Below are 12408 nucleotides of genomic sequence, written 5' to 3'. Positions count from 1 at the left end.
CTAGAAAATAGAGATTGAATAAAGAAATTGCAATTGTATTCAGAGCCATAAAAGCTAGGCTGTAGGTATTACACGCTCCTGTTATTGTCTAAGTTATAAACATTTATTATCAACATTTACAGCAATATAGGCTGTAATTAAGATGTGTGTTACTGCTGTGGCTTACCATGGGAGTTAGAGGTCTTGTTTCCAAGACTAGACCCATGTGGAAAACTGCCAGTCTCTCAAAGGTTGAAATAGAAGGTAAATATCCAACAGTTCATCAAAAGCAGGCTGAGCAATCAGGACTATGCCACAAAGTCTAGACGGAGTCACTCATTTCATTAAGAGGATGAAAGGAGCTCAGATGCCCGGGGCATCAACCGAAGAACTATTTTCCTATCGCGGAGCTTTCTCAGAGCACCTTTCATATCTTTGTTCCTCAGGCTATAGATGAAGGGGTTCATCATAGGCGTCACTACCGTGAAAAGCACTGCACCAATCTTTTCTGTGTCTTCAGGGTGAGCCGATGAGGGGAAGAAGTACACTCCCACAATGGTCCCATAGAAGAGTAATACAACTGTCAGGTGAGAGCTGCAGGTGGAGAAGGCTTTCCACTTTCCCTCTGTGGATGAGATTCTCAGGATGTCTCTGATGATGCAGATATAGGAGAAGAGGATGAGGGCAAAGGGGAAGGTGATAACTGATAAGCCCACAACAAACATCACAAGCTCATTGATCATTGTATCTGAGCAGGACAGTCTTAGCAGAGGAGCCAAGTCACAGAAGAAGTGTGGGAGAATGTTGTTGTCACAGAAGAGCAACCGAGTGAGCAGAAGGGTGTGTGTCAGGGCAACAATATTACTGAGGACCCATGGAATGACTGTGAGTAAAATGCAGAGCCCAGGATGCATGATGGATGTATAGTTCAGAGGGTGGCAGATAGCCACAAAGCGATCATAGGCCATGACCCCCAAGAGGAAATTGTCAATGACAACAAACACAATAGAGAAGTACATCTGTGTGATACAGTTCTTGTAAGAGATGGACTGACTCTTGGTTTGGATATTTAACAGCATTTTGGGGACTGAGGTAGAAATGGAGGACATATCAGCGAAGGATAGGTTGGCAAGGAAGAGATACATGGGGGTGTGAAGGTTAGAATCCAAGCTGATGGCCAGAATGATGAGTCCATTCCCAACCACAGTGACTAGGTACATACTCAGGAAAAGCACAAAGAGAAGTTTTTGTTGCTCAGTCTGTCCGGAGAGACCCAGGAGGATGAACTCAGAGATGGTGGTTTGGTTTCTCTGATGCATATTTCTGCTGATCTGAAGAAACGAATACAGTATCCTCATATTATCCAAAGAAAATCCAATATGGTACCACTTTAGCTGCAGCCACTTCCTCTAGGCTGAAAGGGAATAATTTTCATTCTTTTTATTGAGTCAAAGTGCTACTTAATAAGGATGTACCTCAGCAGTGAAGAGACTCAGGAAATGCCTTGTAATGAAAAGTCAGGGACATGGTAGATACTTTTGAATGTGATTTTTCAGTTGCTTCAAAGTTTAGTTTAAATCCCCCAAGTTGAGGATCATAGAGGACATGTACCTCACATTCTAAATGTGTTCATAATGCCCATTGGAATGAGTTAAATGAACTGGTCCTAAGATTTTCATCACCATTCACTTTTACCCTTTAAGTCTAAGGAGGTGAAAATGTGAAGTATCATTAAAATGAAGAGCTGGGGAAGAAGAAACAATGGGCAGTTAGGAATACTAAGAAAGTATATTATTGTGTGAATGCTCCTTCTCACTAAAGAGAGGGGAGAACTCCTGGAGTTGCCCTTGGAGAATGGGTATAAGCAGGGATCATCAGAATTATATTTAATTGGTGGCCAGTTAAAGGTGAACCAAGAAAATTTATGGTGTTGCTTCAAAAGCTGGAGGCTTACTGAAATAACTCATTATGACAGGGATGTGGGAAAAGATGGTAGTTGGTAGGGCAATCCTGCATTCTCAGCCATAGTATACCATGAACATATGGATTTCCTATAGGCCAAGTGAATGCTGCAAGACTCTAGCCACCATGTTGAACTTCAATCAAGGAACAACCCTCTGGGATAGAGTTGGATATAATAGTAACAGACTATGTGGTGGCTCTTCAATGAAAGAGATGTATTAAAGATGTAAGGGACAAAATTCATTGTCCTTATCAGGGAACCACATAATGAATGAAATTATTACTTTGGACACAAAAGCATGACTGCTACACATAAGATACCAACTTTTAGTATTCTATGGTAACATATTAGAATGCTATTGCCTTTTTGCAACACTTCCATGATTCTTCCATGCACGTGTGAAGCTAAAAAAAAAAAAACAAACAAGATGAAGACAACAACAACAACAATAACAATGTGATCAGGTTAGGAGAGATTAAAGAACAGAGCAAAAAAAAAAAAAAAAAAAAACAAAAAAAAAACAGATGCCCATTTCTTGCTGCTAAACCTTCCCAAACTACAGATCAGATCTGAGCCCCAAATGGGGACACATGTGTTGAATTTGATGTGAAATTAAAATTTTAATTTGGGCTGGGTCTGGTCTTTTAATACCTGGGGATGGGTCTTCAATATCAAAATAAAATCATAGGGGATCAGAAAGCTGCAAGAATATCCTTGGAGCGTTTTCCTCATGAAGTGCTACCTAGGAACAAGGAAGCTATCTTGGGTCTGACATTATGTCCCTTGTGATTTATTGTAAGGAATTTCAGCTTGACAGTGGAGAGGTGCTGGTCCCCATTTTCCTACGTTAGCAGTGTCTCCCTTTCACTACCTCTCCCTCTCTTTTATTTATTTTTCAAATCACTTGTCTCTCCATGCTTTTTATTTTCATGAAGAGATCAGAAAACAGTAAAACCCCTCTCCCCGGATTCTGGAAAATGGAAGGGCGGTGGACGTTGGAGCAGAATCTGAGTTCGCTTTGCTCCTGAGAAGCTTGGTTCACAAATCAGAGAAAGGGCAAAATACAGGCAGAAGGAAGATTCCCTGGCTAAACTAAAATGAGAAAAAGAATTGTTAGGAATGAATAGCTAAGACACAGAGTGATTTGGGGGGTCCTGTGTGTTACCAAGCTCTGGGCTGGTTTAGGCTTGATTAGAAAGTGGAATTGATTGAACGTTTTGAATCATGATCTCTAATCTCACTTTCCTGCTTCAGCTCTCTCATATACCATCAGTCCTGCACAAATTGTTGAGTCCTTAGGTGGCTTCCTTGCTAGTTAAGACCAATGCTAAATTCTAAAAAGGCTCACCTTTGAATGAAGGTAAAATGTCTCAGGTATATAGGCCCACTGATTTTCCTTGTAGCTGAACTGGTTAGTAGGTGGAGGCTGAGAGCATTTATGTACTTCTAAAAGCAGGATTCTTTGTCCAAATACCCAAGTTAAGAATCTTTGTCTTGGGCTCACATGGGACATTTATCTCCTTCTCAGTCCTTTGAGACAATATCCCTAGAGTTTTTTTTCTCAAGACAAACAGCAAATTTCACATCTTAGTCTCCATGAGGTAATGAGGAATTGAAAGACAATACTGTTTTATTCTTGCTTTGTTCTGTCCTTAGGTGCTCCTCCTACAAGTGATTTCCTTCTTGCAAGTTTGTTGATTATTACTCTTCATTGCAAGTCAATTGTTTGTGTGTCATATGTCCCGTGAGATGGTAAGCATTTGCAAAGTTTCTTCTCTAATGCCTGATAAATGGGAAAACTTAGTAAACACCAAGAGAATTGGGGTATATTGCTCCACTAGTGATTATAATTCTAAAAAATTGCCATTTCCAGTGGCAGGGGATAGGTTGTGGCCTCTGTATCAATTAATGTCAGCATTGAGGGAGAATCTGGAGACCCAATGATTCAGCACCCAGGACTCTTAAATGCAAGATAAAGAAATAAACTCTGTTGACCAATGGTTAAGGAATTGTATAGGATGACTGCATCCCATTACAAAATGCTTGAGCTCAAGTCCTGGCTACATTTCTGATTCCTGTTTCCTGATAATATGCACAAAGGGAGAAAGTAAAGTTAGCTGGGTCCCTGCCACCCACAAGGGAGACTAAGATTGAGTTCCAAGCTTCTAGCTTTGACCTGGTTCAGCTTTGGCTTTTATGGGAAATTAGGGATTGAACCAGCATATGTCAGATCTCTCTCTCTCTCTCTCTCTCTCTCCTATTCAGACTTTTAAATAAAATGAAAGGTAAATACATTTAAAAAATAACAAACTGGATTTTTAGAATAAAATAAAATGAAATGATACTTGAGTGATTCACAATACCAAACAAGTCTAGAAAAGTATACCCTAAGATGGACTGGAGCCAGGGAAGCTACACAGCCAGAGACACAGCTGAATTGAACACATTCTTCTTCCAAGGCTTACATGTGCCTAATAACATCATGTAATTTTTCTTGCCCCAATCCCCTTCTGAACAGAACACAACTTAATATATGGATTAACTGTATTCATGACTAATGTTTAAAATAATGGGGTCATGGAGAAAAAATAGAAGTTATTTTCATCTATTTATCTATGCTTCCAGCTCTTGTCACATGTAGCAAGGAAATGGGGGCTGTTATCAGAATCCTGGTTTCTGCAACTTGTCTGTGAGGAATATTTCTAAGTTCCTATTACTGTCTTAGCAAGGATTTTCTAGAAAGAAGAGCCTGAGCCAAGAGTCTAGGTCTTGACAGTTTATTTGGAAGCAAAAACCATAGAGAGGTTAGGAGGAAGGATAGAGGGAACAGAGACTAAGATAAATACAAGTAATGCTATGAAATGCATTACTGCAAGAGTCATTGCTCAGAGTAAGCCCCTAGGTGCCGGAGGAGATGATTCATCAGATACGTTCACTCCGCACGTTGGAGAAATCATACTTTGGAGAAGTTGACATGTGGGAGAAAGGACACTATTTTTATATGCTCTGTACTTTTTAATCCTTGTTTCCCATCAGCAAAGGTTTATCCCATGAAGAATTTGTTGAATTTTCTTTCTTTTTTTTTAAATTTTTGACAGGCAGAGTGGACAGTGAGAGAGACAGAGAGAAAGGTCTTCCTTTTGCCGTTGGTTCACCCTCCAATGGCCGCCACGGTAGCGCGCTGCGGCCAGCGCACCACGCTGATCTGAAGCCAGGAGCCAGGTGCTTATCCTGGTCTCCCATGGGGTGCAGGACCCAAGCACTTGGGCCATCCTCCACTGCACTCCCTGGCCACAGCAGAGAGCTGGCCTGGAAGAGGGGCAACCGGGACAGGATCAGTGCCCCGACCGGGACTAGAACCTGGTGTGCTGGCGCCGCAAGGCGGAGGATTAGCCTAGTGAGCTGCGGCACCGGCTGAATTTGTTGAATTTTCAAGATGCATTATCTGGCCCTTTGGTGTCCACAAAGGAGTCAGGGGCTGTGTTCTGCAATATGGCTAATTCCTCTGAATTCAGAAGAGGAGGGAGATTTTGTGAGTGCCTAGAAAGAGAGAAAATAATCTGAGAGGTAGGTGGTATAATTGAAAAGAAAGAGAGACTATAATGATTCTGGCCAGTATCATCTTCCTTTTGTGCTACTCAGAACTACTCATGTCCTCTTATTTCTAGATTCTATCATTCGGTATGGTGACTCCATTTTTCCACGAGAATGAAAATGCCTTGAGAAGAGAAACACAGATTCAGCTAATTTATGTGATATTTCCCAGTCTTTCATCCATTATAGACACTTGTTCATTCTAGCATAGATGCTCCCTGAGAGAGCCCTTATTGATCATTGAAAATTATTTTTATAATTTTTAAAAAATATATTTGACAGAGATCTAGACAGTGGGAGGGAGAGACAGAGAGAAAGGTCTTCTTTCTGTTGGTTCATTCTTCAAATGGCCGCTATGGCCGATGCTGCACCAATCCGAAGCTAGGAGCCAGGAGCCAGGTGCTTCTTCCCAGTCTCCCATGCGGGTGCAGGGCCCAAGCACTTGGGCCATCCTCCACTGCCCTCCCAGGCCACAGCAGAGAGCTGGACTGGAAGAGGAACAACTGGGACTAGAACCAGGGCCCATATGGGATGCCGGCGCTGCAGGGGGAGTATTAACCAAGTGAGTCATGCTGCCGGCCCCCTTACTGATCTTTTATCTTTAATTCTTTCAACTTAACAATAATACATACAGATATATCTCACTTATTTTATGAATATATATTGTAAAATAATTTATTTACTCTTATATTAAAGGATTATCATATTGCTTTTAATTTCCTAACAACTACATTGGATAACTGAAATGATTCTATAGAAGGGTACCTCAAAAAGCTTATGGAAAATGAAGTTGAAAGATTAGATTTTTTGGTGAAAAACTCATGCATAGTTTTTCAATACATCACCCATGAACTTTTTGTACCCTTGTGTATCTTCAAGCACTTCTGCAGATCTTTCTGTAAGACTGATACTTAAAAGTAGTATTGCCAGGCCGGCGCCAAGGCTCAATAGGCTAATTCTCCGTCTTGCGGCGCCCGTACACCGGGTTCTAGTCCCAGTCAGGGCGCCGGATTCTGTCCAGGTTGCCCCTCTTCCAGGCCAGCTCTCTGCTGTGGCCAGGGAGTGCAGTGGAGGATGGCCCAAGTGCTTGGGCCCTGCACCCCATGGGAGACCAGGAGAAGCACCTGGCTCCTGGCTTCGGATCAGCGCGGTGTGCTGGCCGCAGTGCGCCGGCCGTGGCAGCCATTGGAGGGTGAACCAATGGCAAAGGAAGACCTTTCTCTCTTTCTGTCTCTCTCTCACTGTCCACTCTGCCTGTCAAAAAAAAAAAAAAAAAAAAGCAGTATTGCCAGGCCAAAAATTAAATTTTAAATAGATATTACCTAACACTCTTCAAACTACTATACTAGGTTTACACTTTCAATAGTTGTGAGCCTCTATTTCTCCGTATACTTTTTACATACCAGGTATAAGCAATCATTTTAACATTTACAATCTAATAGATTAAAAATGGTCACATAAAATTTCTCATTGAACAAGGAGTGAGCTTGTGATGTACACTTTGATATTTTAGCTCATTTGTATTTTCCCCCATTGTTTTGTTACCGGAGAAATTGCAGGGTTCTTGTCTTCGCGCAAGAAAGAATTCAGGCGTGAGACAGAGAGTAGTGGGAGGTAAAATAGCAAGGTTTATTAAGAAGGAACATCTGTAAGGACGGATGGGCACCTCTCCAGACAGGACCTGAGAGGGAGTGCCCAGTCGCTCAGACTGGGGGAGAGCGGGGCTGCATGGGTGAGTGGAGAGTACACCCGGCCAGGCCAGGCGGGCGGCTCAGCAAAGATGCAGAGAGCTGAGCGCGCAGTCCAGTTGAGGCTGGGGGTTTTTAAGGAGATGGGTCTTGCTTCCCCACCTCTGCTCCTCTTGGAACAAAGGGCTTTTTGGATGTAAATAGAAAAACTTCTCTTGAAGGTCTGAAACAAAGGACTTTATGGATGCAAATGTTATCAGACCTGAGGAAGAGAGCAGGGTGTTTGAGATGCAGATACTGGGCTGCACCTGGGAGATTGTGGAAGATTTATCAGGCAGGAAGCAGGAGGGGTGAGGGCCTCCACCTGGCAGGTTACCAGGTAGAAGGGGGCAGGGCAGGCAGGATGCGAAATCTGGGCTTCCCCTGAAACATTGTTAGGATGACTTTGAGATGCAGATGCATATAGATGTCTTCTCTTTAGGCCTGTCACACACACATAAGCTCATAACTGACTTCCTACCTAACAGTTTGCCCATTTTTATCCTCTACCCATTTTTCCTAGTCTTTAAATTGATTTATAAATGATTATTGTATTTGAGCTATTTATACTTTGTCACTTCCACTTTGGAATACTCTGCTACCTATTTATTGAACTAAAGAAACATATTCTGGTACTTATTTGGACTTAAGTAGAAATCATGATATTTTTCTGATAATTATAAATTTTTTGTTCTGACCAGTTATCTAAAGAGGACTTTGAAAAACTGTCTTGAGCCTCCAACGGCATCTGATCTGTCCAGTGTTTGTTATGTGATGCATTATCTAGGCTCCATTCTGTATCCTACTCTGGTTTCAGTATTATTCAATCATGAGGGCTAACATTCTGCCTCTACCTTCTAGAAGTTCACATTGAACTTGCAGATACATACATGAAGAAGCAAGAGCTTATGGACGCCAAAGGCAGGTGGAGACAAGTATAATGTATGCCATCAAATATAAATAATAACAGGTATATTGCTGTGGGAATTTGAGGAAAGAGATATCTGTAGACTGGGTAATAAGTAAATATTTCATGGAGAAAGTGAATGACAGCCATGATGTAAAAAAATTTGGGGGGATGTAAGTAGGGAGAAGCTGCAGCAGCTGGTGGGGCTAAGATGCAGAGCCATTTGCATCAGCTTGGATGTGCACATCCAGCAACAGGTTGGAAGAAAAAATAATTCTGACATCAGTACCAGCTGCAGAGGCTCTTGTACACGCCTGGCAACTGGTGGGGAAAGGTGTAATTATTAAATGAGTAGGGCTGTGGCTGGTGGCTATTGTGCATGTGTATGATCCAGGGATTTAATCAGACGGAAAAATCCATGTCCCCAACTGACTGAGTCTGGCTGGAGGACTGACAGGGAACTGGGCACCCACGTAGGATTTTGAGGTGCTCCCAGCCTCTCAACATATCATAGGCTCCAGGTCTCAAACTGTCTAGATGGAGCACCCACAGTTGGCTCTGGGAATGTCTCAGCCTCTCTATGGACTGGACAGGCTAGTGGGGCAGAATGGATCCTCTGCACCCTATGGCTTCAAGAGCTCTGTGTGCTGTGACTGCAGAAGAAGGTGCAGGGTATAGCTGGGTTTCTGGGCAATTGATGTGTGTGGCTTCACACACTTAGTGTTCCTTAGGTGGAGCATTGCAGCAGGATCCATGCTAACTGCACAATCCTTTTTTTCAGTTCACACAGAAGTGCAGATGAGTATTGCACCCACTACAGCCTAGCATCCAGGCATTGATTACCTTGGAAGAGAAGAGGTGAGGGGTGGGATTACCCCAACAGAGGTGATCATACGCCCTCTTTCTGTTAACAAGAGGCAACCTACCACACCCAATGTGGTGTGCTGCACCCTGGAGTGCACCCTGGGCTGCACCCTGGAGTACTGACCACAGCTCCCTGGCCACATCCAGCATACACCTCTGGATATTCACTCAAAGAGTAGACACTCCTTAAGCCACAGAGGCATAGCTCAAAGATAAAAGCCATCAGAAGGAAAAATCAGCAAGTGTTTCCCAAATGGCTAAAAATAAATGCAGAAATTTAAGAAATAAGAATAAGGAAGAAAACATGACACCTCCCTCTCCCCCACAAAGGAATACAACACTTCGCTATTAGAATTTAAAGGTGAAGAGATTGGTGACATGCATGAAATGGAATTCAAAAGATCAATCATAGGATTATTCTGAAGCAATAAGAAGCAAATTCATGAATTAAAGAAATCCATACATGACATGAATTAAAAATTCGCCCATGAAATTGAGATTTGGAGGAGAAATCAAAATGACATATTTGAAATGAAGAATTCAGTATGTCAAATACAAAATAAAATGAAAAGCTTTAAAAACACATTTGATGAGGAACCAACATATATGTTTTAGGAGTCCCTTGAAGGTGTGCAAAGAGAAAGGATTAGAAGGCCTATTTAGTGAAATAATTACATCAAACTTCCTTAATTTGGAGAAAGAAAGGGACGTCCAAATACAGGAAGTGCATAGAACTCCCAATAGACATGAGCAGAAAAGAGCTTCATCACTACTCTTTGTTGTCAAACTTCCAACAGTAAAACAAAGAAAAGATCCTAAAACGTACATGAGAGAAATGCAGTATTACTTTCAGCGCATCTCCAACTAGACTCACAGCTAAGTTCTCATCAGAAACTCTGAAGGCTAGGAGAGAATGGCGAGATAGATGATAACTCAATTATTTGGTGCATTTCCAGTTCTTGATGCAGACACTAATTGGTATAAACTTCCCTCTTAACACTACTTTTGCTGTATCCTGTACGTTTGATATGTTGTATTGTCATCTCTGTTCGCTTCCTGATTTTGTTTTTATTTTCCTTTTGAATTCTTCTATAACCCACTGTTCAAATAATTCAGGAGAATGTTGTTCAGTTTTCATGTGTTTGTGTATTTTCTTGAGATCCTCAAGTTGTTTATTTCCAGTTTCATTCCATTGTGGTCAGAGAAGATGCATGGTATGATCCATTTTGTTTTTAATTTGCTGAGACTTGCTTTATGACCTAGCATATGGTCTATACCAGGGAACATTTCATGTGCTGATGAAAAGAATGTGTATTCTGCAACTGGGATGAGAGGTTCTTTAGATATGAGTTATATTCAATTGGCCCATAGTGTAGATTAGCTCCATTGTTTCTTTGTTGATTTTCTATCTGATGATGTGGAAGTCCCCATTACTATTGTATGGAAGTCTATGTCTCCCTTCAGATCCATTAATATTTCTTTTAAATAGCCAGGTGATCTATAATTAAGTGCATATATATTTATAATAGTCACGTCTTTCTGTTGAATTGATCTTTTAATCATTACATAGTGCCCTTCTTTATCTCTTTTTAGCAGTTTTTTTAAAACTGTATTTTTTTTGATATTAGAATGGCTACATCTGCCTTTTTTTTTTTTTTGCTTTCCTTTAGCATGGAATATCATCTTCCATCATTTTACTTTCAGTCTGCTTGCCTTTGTTGGTGAGGTATCTTTCTTGTAGGCAGCAAATAGATGGGTCTTGTTTTTTAATCTATTCAGCCAGCCTGTATCTTTTAATTGGAGAGAGTCTAAGTCAATTACATTCAAGGTTACAAATGATAAGTATCAACCTCACTCTACCATTTTTCTGTAGAAACTCCTATTATTTGCTTTAGATTTCTTTTGTACCTTTACTGGGAGATTTACTGTCTTCACATTCTTTTATAATGATAACTATGTTTTTGGGTTCTGTGTGTAGCACATCTGAAAGTGTCTTTTGTAAGGCTAGATGAGTGGTGACAATTATTTAAATTTGTCTATTGGGAGTTCAATGTGCTTCCTGTATTTGGATGTCCTTCTTTTTCTTTTTCCAAATTAAGGAAGTTTTCTGTAATTATTTCACTAAATAGGCCTTCTAATCCATTCTTTATTTCCATACCTTCAGGAATTCCCATGATCCATATATTGGGTCATTTGTTTGTAACCCATAAATCTCCCAGCACTGATTTAAATTTTTCTAATTTATTCTATTTTTGGTCTGACTAAAAAATTTCCAAAGATTTTTCTTCTAGCTTGTATATGCTTTCTTCTGCCTCACCAAGTCTAATATTTTTTCTTTTTTTCAACTTTTATTTAATAAATATAAATTTCCAAAGTACAACTTTTGGATTATACCAGCTTTTCCCCCCATAATCTCCCTCCCACCACGACCATCCCATCTCCCACTCCGTCTCCCATCCCATTCTTTATCAAGATTCATTTTCAATTATCTTTTTTTTTTTTTTTTTTTTGGACAGGCAGAGTGGACAGTGAGAGAGAGACAGAAAGGTCTTCCTTTACCGTTGTTTCACTCTCCAATGGTCACCGGGGCCGGCGTACCATGCTGATCCAAAGCCAGGAGCCAGGTGCTTTTCCTGGTCTTCTATGAGGGTGCAGGGCCCAAGCACTTGGGTCATCCTCCACTGCACTCCCGGACCATAGCAGAGAGCTGGCCTGGAAGAGGGGCAACCGGGACAGAATCCGGCGCCCCGACCGGGACTAGAACCCGGTGTGCCAGTGCCGCAGGCAGAGGATTAGCCTATTGAGCTGCGGTGCTGGCCTCAATTATCTTTATATACAGAATTTTTAAGGCTTTCCTCTTGCTATTGACAAGATGGCATCGCATCTCGGACAGTTGGTGGGCACATGCACAAGAGCTGGTGCAGCTATTACAAGTGTCCAAAAATGGCTTATGGCCTCTCTCAGCTGGTTGCCAAGAGCTGTTGTGTGTTTGGTGGTGGTGATGGGGATGGGAAGAGAGAAATGTGCTCCTGTTTTTCCTCTAGGTCAGCAGGTACACTGTCCCCCACAGCGCTCCAGCCATGTCAGACTCACTCCAGGCTCTCCCTGCAGCTATTTGCCATTATACGGGATGCTATAGTCTGATCTCTCCTCATTTTCCAAAACTGGTACTTGTGCTGCATATCCACCCTCTTCGTTATGTAGAGTTTCCATGATAATGTGCTTTTTTTTTTTTTGAAAGCATGAATATATTTATACTGATTGGACATTATATGTGGAAAAAATACATGGTAATCCATAAACATGAATAATTTTATGTATAGTCATAACCATTAAATACATACATAAATAGAATATAATGTAAACCAAAAATT

At 41.2% G+C, this 12408-nt stretch overlaps 1 protein-coding gene across 1 annotated transcript; it reads right to left on the bottom strand.

Moving 5' to 3' along the window:
- Nucleotides 1–323: 323 nt before the first annotated feature.
- Nucleotides 324–1337, bottom strand: LOC133763615 (olfactory receptor 1S1-like). The gene has a single exon (XM_062197414.1). It carries the CDS (start codon nucleotides 1335–1337, stop codon nucleotides 324–326), a length of 1014 nt encoding a protein of 337 aa, XP_062053398.1.
- Between the last annotated feature and the right edge of the window lie 11071 nt (nucleotides 1338–12408).

The sequence above is a fragment of the Lepus europaeus genome, chromosome 7, assembly GCF_033115175.1.
Source record: "Lepus europaeus isolate LE1 chromosome 7, mLepTim1.pri, whole genome shotgun sequence".
Classification (NCBI taxonomy): Eukaryota; Metazoa; Chordata; class Mammalia; order Lagomorpha; family Leporidae; genus Lepus; species Lepus europaeus.
Note: the sequence above shows the minus strand (reverse complement) of the source record. Positions and strands in the feature narration are given on the sequence as shown.

Coding starts and splice junctions, on each gene's coding strand:
- LOC133763615 (XM_062197414.1), bottom strand. CDS start 1,337: ATGAGGATACTGTATTCGTTTCTTCAGATCAGCAGAAATATGCATCAG.